This window comes from Mixophyes fleayi, chromosome 6, assembly GCF_038048845.1.
Source record: "Mixophyes fleayi isolate aMixFle1 chromosome 6, aMixFle1.hap1, whole genome shotgun sequence".
Lineage (NCBI taxonomy): Eukaryota > Metazoa > Chordata > Amphibia > Anura > Limnodynastidae > Mixophyes > Mixophyes fleayi.
In genome coordinates this window covers 116,846,887-116,865,649 of record NC_134407.1, presented here as the reverse complement: position 1 = coordinate 116,865,649, position 18,763 = coordinate 116,846,887, and the positions used below count along the sequence as shown (strand labels likewise).

At 40.3% G+C, this 18,763-nt stretch overlaps 1 protein-coding gene across 1 annotated transcript in view; it reads right to left on the bottom strand.

The window, feature by feature from the left end:
- The window catches only part of TMEM72 (transmembrane protein 72), a 105,689-nt gene extending 89,729 nt beyond the window's left edge, over positions 1 to 15,960 (bottom strand). The window contains exon 1 of the mRNA XM_075215276.1: positions 15,723 to 15,960. Coding sequence (XP_075071377.1) covers positions 15,723 to 15,792 — 70 coding nt within the window. The 5' untranslated portion in view covers positions 15,793 to 15,960. The remainder of the gene's footprint in view (positions 1 to 15,722) is intronic.
- Positions 15,961 to 18,763: the final 2,803 nt, after the last annotated feature.

Sequence of the window (18,763 nt, the reverse complement as noted above, 5' to 3'; positions counted from 1 at the left end):
TAAATTCATCAAGCTGCGGGTTTGAAAAAGTGGAGATGTTGCCTATAGCAAACAATCAGATTCTAGCTATCATTTATTTAGTACATTCTACAAAATGACAGGTACAAAATGATTGGTTGCTCTAGGCAACATTTCCACTTTTTCAAACATGCAGATTGATAAATTTACCCACCAGAGTCATGCGATTTCCTGTTCCACTTCAATAGTTCCAGGTGCCTGCTGCTGCTACTACATCACAGCTTATAAATTTGCTAGAGAACTATTCAGGCCTTTGATCCATGTTTCAAGATCCCTCCAGATTTCCAGAACTGGTCAGTGTCCACAGCAAGCGCGAGTAATCCACAACATGCTACATAGCACCATACACCAGCTTAACTACCAGAACTGCCCCATCTGAGCTAGAACTTTGGCTTTGAACTGCCCTACACTGCTGGGACTAATCCTTCCAGCATCTATTATACTCATCTGTGCTTATTCTTGTTCTAGTAGTTACTATATTACTGTGTTCCTACCAAATATTACATATGCTAAGGTTACTACCCATATCATTGTATTCATCCTCCAAAATATTATATTGAAACTACAACCATCATTATAATAGTCTTGGTCTATAGAGTGAGAGTTATATTCTTCATTGTCTTCATTGCAAAGAGACTTATTACTTTTCATTATTATCTTCATCATATTTGTTGTAAAGACTTCCAACTTTCAATTTATTCTCAGAGTTTATATTCTTATGGGTTAAGTTTTTTTCCATTCCATCCATGTCTCCTGTGTAACACAATACTTAGATCAGGTTATGTGCCTGTAGCTTTGATTTAAATTTTTATCCGCTAGAAAATCCACATGCAATCCATTGATATGAATGGAAAGAGTGACACTTAGCATGGTACGGCTACACAGCCACATCATAGAAAACATACATAGATATATTGCTGATGCTAAGGTAGCAAAGAAGAATGTATGATACTCTTTGGATGTCATTAATTAGATCTTGGAACACAGTTGTGACATTTATAAGCCCAAAGGGCATCACTAGGTACTTATAATGCCCTGTGTGAGTACTGAAGGCAGTCTTCCATTAGTCTCCTTGATGGAGCCGTATTAGGTTATACACTCTAGGTCAATTTTGGTGAAAAGTATTGCCATCTTTAATTGATGGAAAAGTTCTGGAATGAGAGGAAGAGGGTATTTGTCTATGCATGGTCTCAAGCCTCCATCTTTTTTAGTCACAAAGAACAGTCTCACACCTAGAAGAGAGTTAGAAGCCTAATAAAACCTTTAGCCAGTTTTTCAGAGAATAATCCTTCAATGCCTTAAGTTCGGGAGAAGAAAGTGCAGATAACCGTCCGTTGGCTAACTTAAACCTTAGCACAAGAAAACGTCAGTGAACTTGCGATAAGCAACAGTAATAGACATGGGCATGGTAGTGGCCAAGCTTCACAAAGACAGACAAGAGTCCCTCTAAGATTCTCCCGAATGAACAGACTGACTGGTTGTCCAATCGATGAGGATTGTGTTGAAACAACAGGGGAAGCCCAGAATTAGACAATAACTGGGAGAACCAACAATATAAAAAGATATGACCTCAGAGTGAATACAACCCACCCGCAATGAGAGAGGGGACTTTTTAGTTTAATAGGACCTCAAGCAACTAGGTTACCTTCTAATTCAGAAATTATGAGTGGCGTTTCCAATAGAACAGTAGCTAAATTATGTACAATCTCCTGATCATTGAAGTAACCAGCAGCTCTACTATACACTAAAGCAGCTGAATAAAAATGCTCCAGATTGAAATATATTTCAATAGCGATTTGAACAGATTTAGTAAGCTTCTGGCTAAATAGGCTTAGGGGAAGCTATCTTTTCCTAGGAGTTTTGTGACTTATTTAAGCACTCACAAACTAAATGTCTTTAATTGCCACAGAAAATATGTAATCCATGAATACATCTCCTAGGTTCTCAAGGAACATCTTTACAGGATGTGGTGATAAAGAGAAAGAATGTACCATAGCACATTCTTTCTTTTGGGGACATTCTTTATATCGTCTATCAATTTTGACAGATAACTGCTTCAGTAACTCCAAAGTTTCTGTGACTGGATGTTGAACAAGCACATCTTTAATATGATCAGCAAGATCCACTCTAAATTGACTTCTGAGAGCTGGGTTGCTCCGTTTGCGATCTCTGAACCACCTGAAAAACTCTGTTCAGCAGATGTATGGTGTTGCCTGAGGGTTCAAAGATATTATTCCACCGAGTCCATCCTCAGGTTTGTCATGAAGAAGGCCCAAGGTGTTTAAAAATGCATTTAACAGAAGACAGAATAGGGCTATTAGCGTCGGGTCCAAACGCCCAAGTCTGTGGATTACCTTGTAATAGTGATACCACTACACCAACCCGCTGCTACTCTGAACCAGATGATATGGGTCTGAGTTTAAAATAGAGTTTGCAGCTTTCAATCTGTGGTCTCCACAGAACCTGTCCAATAAATTCATCTTGGGCACATTCACTGAAGGAATGACATCTCGTACGGACTGAGCTGCACTTTCTTGAGGTGATATTCGCAAGGATAGATCTTGCACAATCTGCAAGAGAGCTTGCAGCTTGTTGGCCATGATTTGCGCAGGAGAAGTTTGGCCTCCATCCAAAAAACATAAGGCTGGTGAAAATGTTAAGACAATAGCAAAAGGGATTTTAAAACCACTAGAACCTTCTTCACAAGGTCTTTTTCTATAGCAGCCCAATTTCCACGTAATGTGATATGTTCCAAAAGTACTCAGTCACCCCCATGTCTTAACTCATGGTAGTATGGTTTATAAAACACAATATTGCTGGTGGTGTGGACATTAGTAGAAGAGTAAAAGGCCAAGTACAAAATATAGGCATAAGGTCAGTGCAGACTGTTCAAAAACGTGATCAGAACATAAGCCAGGGCTGGCTACATTCAATAGAATAAATCGCTATCACAAGCTGGGGTCAGGAATGGCAGAGACCAATGCAAAATCCAGTTAACAGGCCAAGGTCAGGGCAGGAAGACGTTAATAGCAGATCCAGAAAAAAATGGTAAAGGACAGGACTAACTGGGAAAGTCCATGGTACAATCCTGTTCAAAACAAGAAGTCAATACAGGTCAGTCTTTCAAACAGCACTCTAACTTTAGCAGAAACTATCACCAGCACAGGTGAGGGAGACAGGAAAGGTTTTTTTTATTTACAAAGGGGCCAATGAGAACAGGCCATCCTAATTAGCTGCACTAGTGCAGTAGGATCTATCGAAGTCGTATAATTGGATGAACAAAAGTATATTGGTTAATATTGTTTTGTTGTGCGATTGCACTCAGTATGCAATGCTACACGTGGCATACTGCGATCGCACGGTAAAATACTCACACACTCGCATTACAACATTTAGTTATTTATATAATTCATATTGGTTCCGTTATACAGTGATTTATGAGCAGATAGTATTTAGTTTATTATTAGTTTATATATTATGATTATATGTACACTTCAGTGTTATTTAAGGTTCAGGTTATAGTAAATGTGTCATGTCGGATATCATTTTAATCCCCTATTCATCAGCAGCTGTCCGGTTCATTCGCCGAAGAGATTGCATATTGCATACTCTAGTTATTGATGTTAGGGAATAAATAGTCAGAGTAATGCCAAACTGTAAAATGTTAATGGACTAGTTGTAACTGGTTTCTGGGTAGGAGAACCATCTGGAATCTTGACCCTCAGCCTTTGAGGGGGTTGTTTGAACTAGCCTATGACCTGTTTACACAAGACCCACCTGAAGTCTGGACCTATAGAACAACAAACAAACATATACGGGGTGCTAATTACCCTAAAGTGCTTGAACGAGATGCTGCTATCTGGACGGGATCTGGACCCGTTAGAAATAATAGATACTAATAAGATTGCTTAAGATAGCGCAAAACTCAGATCAGCATAAAAGTTTTAATAAATACAAATAAAGATCCAATAAAAATACGCAAATTGCTTCAATATACACTGGAGTTAATTAGAGAGAGTATTTAAAGGAGACTACATAGCATATAAAGTTATATAGCTAAATCGCTGTCATAACACCACATGATGTCAAAAGAATGTATCACAGAGTGAAATACAACTCGGTTCAGAGAAACCACAGAAGGCTTATATATATATAATGCCAATATCGTTAGGCTGGCTTCCAGATTGATTCACACAGCTGTGTGCATAAAGTCACTCTCATTAAGTTCTCATATGAGAGTATGGAAATCCTGGCTGGCAAAAAGCAATATGCTGTGAGGATGGGCGTATATTGCCGACTTGTAGGCGGGCTCAATGGCCTCCGTTCTTAGCTCTAGATTCTCATATATGGGTGTGGAAGTTCTAACTGGCATATAGCACTTTGCTGGTGAAAAAAAAGCATGTGTGTCAAACCTGTATGTCGAGCTCAATGTCCTTCGCTCGCGGCTTGTATTGAATCATAGCCGCTCAAATGAGCCACAGAAACGACAAATAGACATTGGATACACTTAGTCCTACCCCGGGGTATAGTTGGTAAGAAGTTTTCCAGGTCTCCGGATCTCCAGTGAACACTATAAAGTCTGCCAGACGCGTTTCTCGGCACTTAACTGCCGTTTCATCAGAGGCAATGATTTGGACCTATAGAAGCAAGCCACGTCATCTGCATTGTTCTTTCTGTAACACTGAATGTATATAATCATAGCTGCGCTCCCACTAGCTTCAGTCATTCTCTGACCACAGTATTCTAGAGTGAACTACTGTTCACTGGTACCTGTGGGAGCGCATGCGAACGCAGCGGTATGTATCTATCTTTTGGCATTGGCTGTGCTGTACTGTATTATATTATAATGATGTATTGAACTGTTAAACTTTGCATCTGCTAAACTAAATTTCTTTTTGCGTTGGAAACACAAAACAATCGCCTATGCAATGCTTATTTGAAAATTATAGAATTACTTTAATAATTTGGGGGCTCTGAGTTGGAAGTCACGTTATCGGCAGGTATGCAACGCTTATGGTTTTCGGTTCCTCAACAAAGGGTGGAAGACATGTCACATACGGGAAAGAACGCAATGTGTTCAAAACCTGTTATTCACTCTGTGTTGCGAAACCGAATGTCCGAAAGAAAAATGTTTCTTTTTATTGTCGTTTTGCGTTTTAAAGGGTATTGCATTGCATGGGGTATGTGTACTTCCTGCCTTGCGTATGTGTACTTCCGAAATATTGCCACGAGGTTAAACAATCGTTTTGATAGTTGTTATACATGCATAGTATGATCACTTGTTAAGGCCTCTGAAACGTTATTACTACCGGTTGGGAAAGTTATTTTCTGCGCAGAAAACTAAGGTGTATGCGTTTGTTGATTTTGAAGGGAAAGTTGATTTACTGTTAAAAAGACAGGGATATCGGTTGCCGTCTGACGATGCGGGCTGGACAACTGAGGTTAAGTATACACGACAGGTATACTGGCAGCAAATGCTCTGTTTGAAAGGAGAACAGTTAAAGAGGCTTTTGAAACATACTCCCCAATAGTAATCGCAAAGTTTAGCAATAGCTAGTATCGCTAAGCGGCGCGATTGGACTGCGAGGTTTATTGTGCAACCGTGATTGTGACTTGGGAGGAGCTACGGGAGGAATTACGCTGGTAAGGCGGGTAAACTCAGAGGCTACCAGTTGTAATATACTCAACAGATTTTGTGGAGAGCCAGGATATCGAGGAGCTGATATTTCTGTTGTCCATAGTGATATTTCTGTGTTAGGAGGTGTGTGGGCATAGCCTGTGAAACCATCCACAAATAGGCTCTGTTTGAAAAGAGAACAGTTAAAGAGGCCCTGTTTGCATAGCGTTGAGAAATAGGTTGTTTTCACAATGGGTGCGAAGCAAGCGCTAGAGATGGTTGATGTTGTGCTGCCTAAGGAAGAACCAATTGGTTCGGCGAGGTTCCGTATGTTTAAAAAGTATGGTGCATACGCAACAGCGAATTGTGACAAATGGGTCAAGATGACCCGGGAGTGTGTGAAACCTTTCCCAAACATAGGTAGTTTCGAGTCAGAGGTGTTAAATAATGTTAGAGATAAAGTGCTGTTGATTAAATCAACAAAAACGAGAATTAAACATGATAGTTGTTTAAAATTGTGGCAACAAGAAGGGTACACGTGGCAAGGAAGCGCATGCTCAGCGGAAGTAAGCATACCGGAAATAAGCGTTCCGGAAGCGTGCATTGCAAAGCGTGGAGAACTGAGCGCTAGCGCACCCCCGACAATTGCGGTCGGGGCGGTAAGTACAGCCAATACCAAAAATGTAAAAACTGTAACTAGTAACTTGTATGTTGTTTTAAGTAATGTTAAAAGTAATGTTTCAGGACAAAGAAAAGGAACGATCCCACCAGCAGGGGCAGCGACTAAAAGTGGTAAGAATAATGTAAAGGTTAACACAGGGGGAGAAATTCATTGTACTGCAACAGCAATTCCAACAACTAGTTCAGAATGTAGTGATTTGGTAGGCTTACATCCTGTCCGCACTACAACAGTTCCCAATGGGGAGATGGACAGAGATGGTGAAGTTCCCTTAAAACATGTAACAAAGCATGATCCATGGACTAGGGGCTAGATTTACCAAGCTGCGGGTTTGAAAAAGTGGGGATGTTGCCTATAGCAACCAATCAGATTCTACCTTTCATTTATTTAGTACCTTCTACAAAATGACAGCTAGAATCTGATTGGTTGCTATAGGCAACATCCCCACTTTTTCAAACCCGCAGCTTAGTAAATCTAGCCCTAGGTCTGAAATGTTAAAATTTCAAACAAACAAAAGGACAGTGAAAATGCAACAGACTATTTTTGCAGGGCTCTGATAGTGATGGCCAAATATACTGGGGTTTTAGACATAAAATATAATGTACATTACAGGGAGGTTGCTGTTATAGTTTTAATGGATGGCCTCAGGGAAAACTTGAAAAGAAGGGTGCAAACTTCATTACCAAACTGGAAAGGAATCACTGTAAATGCTCTCAGGGAGTCAGCTATAGGACATGATAGAAGTATAAACAGAAAGAGACACTAAGTGATAGGGTAATGATGGTTAGTATCCCAGCACTAGAGGGACTGCACACACGACCACAGTATAAGAACACCTGGTTTAAGGAAAAGAAACAACATGAGTTGAGGAAGTGTTTTCAATGCAATAAAATAGGACACCTAGCAAAAGACTGTTCAGACATGACAAGGACGTGTTTCTACTGCCTTAAAAAGGGACACATGAGTAGGAACTGTAGAGAGAGAAAAATGGATACCTGGGTTGGAAATCACCTAGACACACATAAAGGAAGCGTTTACCAGTCTCAGAGATCTCCCAACAGTTGACTGCACACCTCATACCAACTAATACTTTGAGGGGGAACTGTAGCCAACTCAAGAAGTAATGTCAGACCTGTAGTCCTACAGCCAGCCGTGGTAAATATTAAACTGTGGTAAGTATTAACGTGCAGGCTAAAAAAAGACTGAGTAATCTTTGTTGATTTTGCTTGTTTGTTTTATGTTGTCACATGCTTGCTTTCCTGATCGCTGGCCGATGGTAAAGAATGAAAATGTTTGTTTTGTTTGCTGTTTTAAGATAACTATCTTGTTTTTTTCTTTTCACAGATAAGGGTACACAAAAGAAATATAGACTTAGTGCTTAAGGGGTGTCACAGATTTACGGTATTTGCTTACTGATTTTTGCACTACTCACCCAAGAGGTGCGGAGTCTAACGTGTTCCTGGTTTTCACCAGGGACCCCCGCAAGGAAGTGTGGTCTTAGCTGCGGGAACACGCAGGTCGCGGTCCTCTAAGGGAGTAATCAGTGAAGCAGTAGATGAAAGCGGTGTCGTACAGGCCCAGTCCAAACCGTGAATTCAGGAGATGTCCAAGGGAAAGTTCAAAGCCGTAGTCAGGGAAGCCGGGTCGAGGTCAGAAGCACAGGAGGAAGAGTCAAATATCAAGCCGAGGTCAAGTTCACAGGGAGCACAGAACAGGGGTAGTAAGTAACAAGCCGGGTAATACACAGGAAGCGCTGGAAACGGTACACAGGTACGCTGGAGCTAGGATGAGACCTAATACTCTGGCACTCTCCATGTGCCAGAGTGAGGTTTTTATACAGGTGCAGACCAATCACTGGCGGTGGTGACGCTAAACACCACCGCCGGAGTTACTAGGAAGCGTTCCGTTGCCTAGCAACGGAACGCGCGACCGCTGACCCGGAAGTACGCTCGGTTGCCTGGCAACCGAGCGCTCTGTCACAGAAGCAGACGTCCGTCTCTGTGCGGCAGGCATAGCACGGAGACGGCGTCTGACAAGGGGGTGGGATAGAGAAATGGAAGAATTACTCTTGAAAGACTACTTAACAATGGATCATTGGAACACTCTGTTTTAGGCTGCAGTGACTAATGATAATTTGTTTGGCTGAGAATCATTATCCAAAAATGTACATACTTTGCTCCAAAATATCGTTTTATGTATCTCAGATGAGTCACCAAGAGTTAATTTTTTTTCCATTTCTCTGTTATAAGTCAGGAAGTCCGTTGCAAAGGTATGTAATTATAGTGATACCGAGTTCTTAATGAACAAATGATGGACGACACTGGATTGCATGGTTGATGTAAGACCCTTTAGTTAGGTATGGGGAAGAGTCATAGTTTAGTGAATAGCTAAGGAGATTAGTGGAATGAATACAGCCATTGTCCCATAGTGTCCAATCCAGCTGTCATGTTTACTGTAAAAAATATTATTTTTTTTTTGCATGTCTATTTGTTTTCAAACCCTTGTATTCAAATCTTTGTATTCTTATTACTCATTGCTTTCTTATTTCTCATTCTTTACATCTATGCTAGTATCTATCTATATTTTTCTCTCTCTCTTCTCTTGTATAGAGATATAAAAAGACAGACACAGTCTCATTAATGGGGCCAAGACATTTTTTGACATAAGACGAACTCAGGGATATACACACTAGATTGACATGAGTTACAGAAACAGTTAGGGGTTTGGTGTTATGTGTATAGAAGCTGCTAATGTTTAGCAGAAAGTTTTTTTTGTGTGGAAATACAATTCATGTTTTATAGATTGCATATGTTTTTGTTTTTTTGTGTGTTTCGTGCCTCCTGTACAAAAATGTGCCTTTTTATGTATGCACAAAGGGTGGGGAGGACAGGAGATTACTGGAGGTTAGACATACAGATATGCATCTCTGTGTAGAACATTGGATTAGGATTTTTACCACAAGATACGACATAATGTGAAACCCTAGAAAATTTAGAATTTTCATGTTTTATATTTATATATTTTATAACACACACACACACGCACACATGCACGCACACACATATTGTTTAATATATGAAGATTTGTGTTACCTGAAGAATAATCTGTCTGAAAGGTGAAGAGATGTGGTGAGGAGTCTGGCGGACCCTGGAGAGATGGACAAGGTAGACCAGTAGCTCCCAGAGTGTATCTTCCAGACCCAGCAGAGGCAGCACATGGTCTGGCTCAGCTGGGTACAGAAGGTATGTGCAAGCTGGTAAGAGTATATTGGGGTGCACCAAACGTTTCTTCTCAAGCTAGGACGGCAATGTCCTATCTTGATTAAGAGAATGTCAGGAAGATGATACCAATAGAGCCATCCAATATCCCTCCTGCAGATGGGTTTTTCTCCAGGTAAAACAAATCCACGTCAACCAATTACCAACATGCAGGATCCTCAAGTATACACTGGTGTACCGATGAAATATGTCTGGGTAAAGGTGTATTGAAATGTGTCTAATGTATTACTGTGTCATACCCAAAGCTTATGTTATTCAATGTGATGAGATCTGACTATGTCATGATGACATTTTGCCTCGTTTTCGATTCCGAAAAAGCGGGAAAGTAACGAGCCGACTCGGTTCGGTACTCGAATCCTCTAAGTTCGGGTGTGTTCGGTATCTGAGGAACCTAGCCTGAGCATCTCTAGCCATTACACACTATACATTAGCATTTTACCTGCAGTGAAGTTAGCTGCGTCCACCACACAGTGGGTGTTTCAGGTACTGCAGTGTGTATAGAAAGATACATTTACGATAGAGACAAGAGTCCTTTCTGCGTCCACCATGTGGTCGATACAGCTGCCTGCTCTGCAAGAAAAATACTATTGTGTGTCTGAGCCCTTAGAGTAAATACTAAAAACATACAGTAACTAATCAAGCCATTTACAAATTAAGGTAAATGCACCAAATACACATATCAACTTTAAATTTCAGTGTACAAATAAGCTATCAAGTATTTGTGTGCTACATGGAAAAACAGTCAGTATTTAACTTATGTGCAAAACAGAATACTAATTTGCACCCTTTGCATTGTAACATGATTTTGTCCAGGAGACTGAAATAAGAAGTTTCTTAAGTTAAGATCCTTAATGAATCAGAACCATAATCTTTTCCTACCGCCAAGATAAACTTACAAATTTCCAATCAGTAAATCAATATTTGTTACTAAATAAAATGTATGCATAAATTAATAAACTCAAATATCTATATAGAGTCACTCTGCATCATAGAAGCAATATAGCTTGTGCAGACCCACCTACTGTACTGGGAGACAAACTGACATAGCAGACTGATACAAAGGACAGACAGGTCTGGGAGACACACTGACAATACCTCCCTCTTTCTTCTGTTGTTCAGACAGCTACAGATTACCCTCCTCCCTGAGCTGTTTCCTGGGCACCTCCTCATGACAAAGATGATACACGCAGCACACAATTAGTTTGTTCTGTTGCTGCCACCCCTCCTCCTCTGCACCAGGGCCAGGTTATGAGCAGGGCAACCTGGGACATAACACACACACACACAACAGGAGGCCCCCACAAAATATATTAGTACAGTCCACCAGGTGTAGGAAGTAGAGGAGCAGCCTGGCCTGCTCTGTAATATTGAGGAGTTTTCTGCTCTGGCATAAACTCCTCAGCAGCCTCTGCTGTGCTCTTGTTCACTGAGTAACACCACAGAGTCACTCAGCCAATCAGAACACATACATGCCCCCTACTTACACGGCACAAGCCACGGAGGAAGCTGGAGGCAGGCACAGCAGTATTAGCTTCAAGTGCTGTGCAGGCTCTGCTCATCTGACAGGCTCCAGGACTCACAAACATGAAACTGTGCAGGCTGAGAAATATGTACTTTTTGCGTGTCTGGTTTTGCTTTTTCTTGTTTTGAGGCTCCTCTGGGGAGGCTGGTCCTCTATCATTCTCCCACATATCTCCTTCTTTTCCTGAGATTCTGGTACCAAAACCCAGATTTCTGGTATCTGATGTAATTTCCTGGCTTCTTACAGCTTGGGGATGCTTGGAATTGTAGTCTCTAACACCATACAGCCCAACTGTCCAGATTTAGGCATGACAGTCCTTTTGAGGGCTCTGTCCCTCCATCCTCATCGGGACAGCTTTGTCCCGATCGGTGGCAAAGTTGGGAATGCATGGCAGAGCAGCAGTGATGTCAGGAATATTCTGCTCTGAAGGTCTTACCTGCCAGCATTGGCGCTGCTAAGCTAGGAGGCGCGGAGTCTAACATGCCTCTGGTCTTTGCCAGCATAGGTGAAGAAGTGTGCAGGCCGAGTTCAAACCGTGCAGACAATTCAGGTACTGATGAAGCAGGCAAGAGCAGGGTCAGGAAGCCAGGGGTCAATACCAGAAGATAAATATGTCCAGAGTGAGATCCAAAAGAATAGTCAGGCAGAACCAGGTCAGAATCCAGGGATCAGGCAGATTGCTAGGAAACATACAAGGGTGCTGGAGACTAGTGTGACCTAGGTACTCTGGCACCCTAATAGCACCGGCACCAGAGTCAGATATAAATGGAGGGAGAAGCTCTCTCTCATTGGTGGCAGTGGAATCGGCGGTCAGAACAGCTGACCGCTGATAGGAAGAGGCTTCTAGTGTCTCCGTTGCCAACGGAAATGTGATAGTCTGTGCATGCTTCTGCACTGCCGGCCGCAAACCGGAAGTAACGTTTCATTGCCTAGCAAAGGGATGTGCCAGGTGAGAAACAGGAGGCAGCCGTCCCAAGCACCTAATGTGCATGCTGGGACGGCGCCTAAGTGAACAGGGCAATGAAGGTGTTTGGAGGGGTGGTGTGGCCATGTCCCCCGTCATGATGCCACCTACATAAATGAGAGGTATGCTAACACCCAAGGCTATGTTACACTACCGGTAACTCTGCATACCATGTCAATCAACACCTGGGACTCACCCATGTGAGTGCTATAGTAGTTTTTTCCATTGCTGTCTGCTGCTAAATTAGCAATTTTACATAATGTAGCATAGTGGCGTATCCAGGACTTGAATGAGATGGACTTGGGCACACTAGGCTTAGTCTGGATTAATGGTCAGGCTTGAGCATGTGATTTGAGGGACAATCCTGCACTCTAGGGCCAGACAAGGTATTTGTATGTATCACTGACATAATTCAGGCATAGTGATGCCTTGCTAAACATCCCTAGTCAGCAAAATGAAGACAAATGCATTGACTGTAGCTTGGAAGTCTAACAAAAGAGCCATAAAAACTAAGAGCTATCTTAACCCTGCACCCCACAGAGTTTAGAAACTCAAGAAAATAGCTAATTTTCTTCCTTACATCACAACAGCCAAAAGGATGCCACCAAAATAATGTGGACATATGCTACCCTTCCTTATCCTGGTCACATCTAATACAGTGAGTTATCAGCAATGTCATAACCATGCAGTTCTACTTTAATAGTATTGTGCCAACTCCTATTCTGTTTGTGGTTACAGTTTTGTAAAACACCCAGCTGCTGGGAGTTTTGTAATGCTCCCAGCAGATATGTTCTGCATCCTATACATTACAATCCAGTAAGCAATAAAATTATAGCTCTATATAGAAACCTAAATAAAACAGCGACTGATGAGAACCATTTCCACCTCTATTTACATGTCCAAGCAAGCCCAATTTACAGGTATTTTTCTAAATTATTTGGTTGCAAATTGCATTCTTGTTACATAATTTATCTTGCTCCTGGCTTGTGAGTGCTATATCATCGATGAATACATTAGCTCCAAATTTGTCCAAGATTATACTCTGTATATTTGTATATTTCAACTACTGTGTACATTTGGTCTGTCCATGTGATAAACTGCTTTTGTGAGGGCTCTTCTATCCTTAAAACAGATTTAAAAAAATCGAAATCTTAAACACTGAGCCAGACGTGAAGTAAAGCAGTAATAGCCAGCTAGCAGATTCAGTCAAGTTATACAGGCAACAGCCAAATTAGGATCTAGAACAGTCTCAGATTTGTGGGCAGAAAACATAGGTACAAGCCTAGGGTGACAGGACTGCACCCTATGGATGAACACCATTGTACAACACAGAAAGAGTTACATCTGTACTGCTTTTAAGCTGACAGAGAGGTCAATAGTGATCAGGCCCCATGCAAAATTATTTGAGGGCCCAGTAAAGCAATCTATTCTTTCATGGCCCCATACTCTGTTCTTCGAAGCATTCTCGGGGACCTGTGCATGTGCACTGAAGACCTATTTGGGCTTCATCATGTATGCTCTGAGATAATAGTGTATGCAGGCAGTGGTGGAACTACTGCAGTTGCATGGTGTGCAGTGGCTACAGGCCCCTACTCAATCCTGCGATGGTAGAAATTCCATCGTTGGCTGCATGTGTACTGTTCAATGATAATTCAGCAGGTAAAAGATTTTTTCACTGGACAAGAGGGTTAAGAGTTGGTGTTGAGTCTCTCCCTTAATAGAAGCTTTTAGGCACAAACACCATCACAAGCTCACAATCACAGCTTTCTGTCCAGGAGTCTCTGGAACTGAGCAGTTCAAGGCGAGGAGAATGATATTATGTTAATAGCTACTTTTGGAGGGTTTGAAACCATTAAACAGAAGACAAAAAGTAAATCTGGCCCATGAAAGACCTATTGCAGGCTGTTCCCTTGACATCACTAGTGCCTCCTCTGTGGCACTCCTTTAGTTCTGTGCCACTTTGAATTCTACATGCATCACCAGTTAAACTTGGGAAACTCCGTCCGGGCTGGTTTAAGTTCACCTGTGCGCCCCTGAAGAATCTTAAATCCACTGTATTTATCTTAACTCTACAAGCTTGGGCATAGTCGTGGGATGTGCTGGGATCTGTAGATCTGTCTGTCTCACCCTCACATAAACCAAATGTTTAGCAATTACACACCATGAATGATTTTAACCCATTAGTCGACACAAATGTTCTAAATATTCTACCTTCTCCAGGATCAAATATAAACTTACCCAAGCAGGATTATGCCACAATCTGTATCAGTGTATCCTGCAAACAATGTCTGCTTTATTGTAGGTGAAGTCTTAGGGCTAGATTTACTAAGCTGCGGGTTTGAAAAAGTGGGGATGTTGCCTATAGCAACCATTCAGATTCTAGCTTTCATTTATTTAGTGCTTTCTACAAAATGACAGCTAGAATCTGATTGGTTGCTATAGGCAACATCCCCACTTTTTCAAACCCGCAGCTTAGTTAATCTAGCCCCTAGTGTAGGTAGCACCCTGGGCCTGTATAAGTCTGAATGTGACCCTCTAGCAGGCAACATTGAAATCAGTAGCACCGGTTAGTGAGATGCAGATCTTCATGAATAGAAAGGGACTTGAGTGGGAGACTAATGTATAAGAAAGGAGTGCTGATAGGCCAAACTATTATCCATGAATGTGGTCCTTCTCCCTCCCTTCTCTACTTTTCTCTCTATAGACATATTTAATGCCACTGAACATTTACATAACATGTGGAAGGCCATGACAAGTAAGTGGACCCCAGAGGTCCCAACATGGCTCTGTCCCATAGCAGCCACATTCTACATAAGTTACACCACTGTGTACAATGTAGAATTAATTAAATGATGTGATACACATAAGAATAAAGATGATTATCTTATAATGTTCAACAAAATCCCCAAAGAGGTAGCATGATTAGAAATGAAGTATTCATCATAAAACTAACAGTGTCCTGATCAGCCAGATGTTCTCATAATTTAGAAAGACATTGGGATCATCATCACCAGCTCTCTGGTTACTCCGTAATCCAGCCTATGCTTTCAGCAACTATTCTTCAACACTCTGAATGATTGTTTGAGTTAACTTATCGGAATGAGTTCATACAGTACATACTTTATACTACCCACTGTACAAAAGTAGCCTAGCAGATAATTGCATCATTGTCCCATTACCTCTAGAATGAGCAGCAGACATTGCACCATTTATTTTAGAAATAAGAAACTAAGGGGCAGGTTTATCAAATCTTAGTTTCCCCAAAAAACAATGGAAGAATTTATCATTGGATTAACTAAATATTGTAGATCACTCAGCATTTCATTCATAATTGATTTTGAATGAAACAAAATTAGTAAAATATGGCCTATATATAAAGGGCTACACATATTCCAGATTTAAAGTAATTTAGTTTCTAGTAGTGCAATATAAATTGATTGTTTTTTGCTGTTTTGTATTGGAGTGGAGAGAGAGATAAAAGAAGGGAAATCTCACTGTAACATAGTAGCAGAAAGCAATAACTCATCAAGACAACAAAATTCAGTAGTGTCAAAATATACTACAATTACTTTATTCCAATTTAACCAGTGATAGCATTTTTCAAATATGCTTATTTGTAAACATGGCAATTGAGTGACACTTACCTGCAGCTGTAGACACCCCTAGGAACCTACAGATGACTTCTATCACCACCCAGCCTGCTTTGCACTGCATGTTATCCTCTGGTTAGACTCACTGTTCTGTCATGGACTTCAGCATCACAGGCACCAAAGTTAAGCTGAGAAAAGGTGTTCTCTGGATGTTTTGAAAACAAGATTTCCAGAGGGTATGTGACTGCAGTACAACAAGCTCTGTACACACAGCAACAAGCTCTGTCCACAAAAATCCAGTCCCTGCTGCTACTTTCACATTCCATGTCTCCAGCCCCCCTGTGTGTGCTGGCTAGTGGCATTGTTCTGTTTAATAATTACCTGCAACAGGCTGCTGGGAGGGTGCCCTCATTGAATGCAGCCTAGAAATCTGATTAAGACATATAAACCCCTTGATGCTGGAAGGCTTAAATCCCTATTTGTTTAACTCCTTGGTTATTTTTATTTTGAGCTGGTTTTGTTCTGTTGACCTTTTTGTCTGCAAGTCACATGTGACTTAAAAGCAAAGATACTTTTAACTTCCCTGTCTTGTTAAATGCATGCACACTTAATAGTGAATGACTTGCCTGGGATACACTATACACATGTTGCAGTCTTTTCTACTCGGCAATTAAGAGTGAACCAACTGTCAATGGCGAATGCAGAGTCCTGTGTTACCCATTTGAGTCCAATTGCCCATTCTACCCTCTGACACAAACAAGTGTTTGTGCACTTAATAAGGAATGATTACAATCATATGGCTCTTTGGAGTCCTTGAAAAGTATTAGTCTACTTTGTGCTACAAAATAACTGTACTACATTTATCATTGCCAGACATAGGATATATAAAACTGAAACTATCTTATTAAGCCTTTTCCTCATGTAGAAAAAGCATAATTATTATTGAGGTATCGTGGTAATGTAGCACACTAGTCAGCAATCACTAACAACTCTTTACATATGAAAAGCAATAATAGTAAATAAATTAATTGAGACTATCCATAAGTATAAACCCATAAGTAGGTTAGGAGGGCGGCAGAGAAAAGGATATTTTTTATAAGAACAGTGTTAAAACAATAGAAAATATCTACTTATACATATAATTGTTTTGAAAGTGGGAATAACAATAACAGTAAACTTACAGTGGTATAAGAGTACATTAAGCTGTACATGCATTAACATGCATTTCTAAGCTATGTCTAATTGAAAAAAAAATCTATCAGCAGGAGTGTATGTCACCACAAATAAATTAAATTCCAAACGTGGGCCCAGGGATTAGCACTTGTAATAGCAATTACCTGGTATATGATTTACAAATTTATACTAAGTCATGTCTAGGAGAATATATATATATATATATATATATATATATATATTATACTCAAAAAACGGGGATACTCTGCACTCAATTAAACACATAATCAATGCTGTACTACTACTACTGTCTCTATTAAAACAGAGAATGTTAGTTCCACATATTGCAATATATGTTAAGCTGACCAACTCATGCCAAAGTAAATAATAATATCAAAAATGACTTACTTGTGCAGATTCCTTGATTATCACTCTCAGGCCAGCTTGAACTTAATCACGTAATATCAAATGCATTTATGGAATAAGAGTTGACCCGGAGAAAAACAACAAGGCACAAAAGTGATCACACGTGTGTGAAATCTTCTACCAAACGTTTTATTGCACAAATGGTTAAAAACTCTTACATTAAGATAAAACGTTTAAGGCTTATCTGGAACCCACTGAAAGTTTAAAACTGTTAGACGGCCTCCCACACTCTATATTCCTACTCAGATAAGCCATATCTTAATGTAAGGTTTTTTAACCACTTGTGCAATAAAATGTTTGGTAGAAGATTCCACACACGTGTGGCCACTTTTGTGGCTTGTTGTTTTTCTCCAGGCTAACTCTTATTCCATTAATAGATTTGATATTATGTGATTAAGTTCAAGCAGGTCTGAGGGGGATAATCAAGGAATTTGCACAGATAAGACATTTTTAACTTTATTAATTGTACACACTATATGGTGTTTGGAAATATTACACTTTGAGAGCTCTCCGGTTATATTTAGCATGTTCCTTTACCCTAAAATATGTAAGATTAAAAAAGTGGCATAGCAAAAATATTTTTTTTTGTATTATTCTTCATTTATAAAGTGCCAAGATATTCTGCTACACAGTAGAAAATTGTGAATGTAAAATGACAAAACAGAGACTTTGGTGAAACAGAAGACAGCGAGCCCTGCTCAGAAAAGCTTACAATGTAAAGGAAATTACAGAAGGATACAAAAAGCGCAAGTGTTTATTTATGTTATGTTGTCTGAAGAGGGCATGTAGGTTAAGTTTTGGGGATTTTAAATGAGTCTGGGGCGCTAACTGTAGTTTAAATTCATAGAGTCCCCTAAAGAGGAAACACTTAAAAGTTTGAAGGTTAAGACTTAGTCAAATAGTGTTCCAGATTATAGTAATAATGTAGGCGAATTGGAGCCTAGAGTAGGAATTGGTGATAATGGAGGATGATAGACGTTGGTCATTGACTAATCAGAATGATATGTTGAAACAATGTACAAGATATAAGGTCCTGCAGCATTGTGTAGGGCTTTATGAAAGTTATTTTTTTTTTTTTTTTTTACACAGGGAACAGATTACCAATACAATGACTGGCAGAGGGTTGCAACATAAGTAAAGTAGTTAGTGAGAAAGATCAGTCTGGCCATTTTATTCAAGATGGATTGAAGGAGTGCCAGTTTGGATGATGGAAGTGCAGTGGTCAGGGAATTATAATAATTGAGAAGGGAGATTAAAAGTGCTTCAATTAGCATTTCAATACTAAGGCATGGGTGCATGCGGGTGTTTTTAGATGAAGGTGACATGTAAGGGATTTAATAACATAGAAGAGTCAAATGTGACCCTATTGCAATGCACTTGTGAAGTGGAGTGGTGGTAGATTTGCTTACAGAGATGGAGATTACAGTTATTTTAGGGGAGAGAGGGAACAAGAGGGGTTCAGTCTTGGAGTGATGAAGTTTCAGATAAAAGATTGA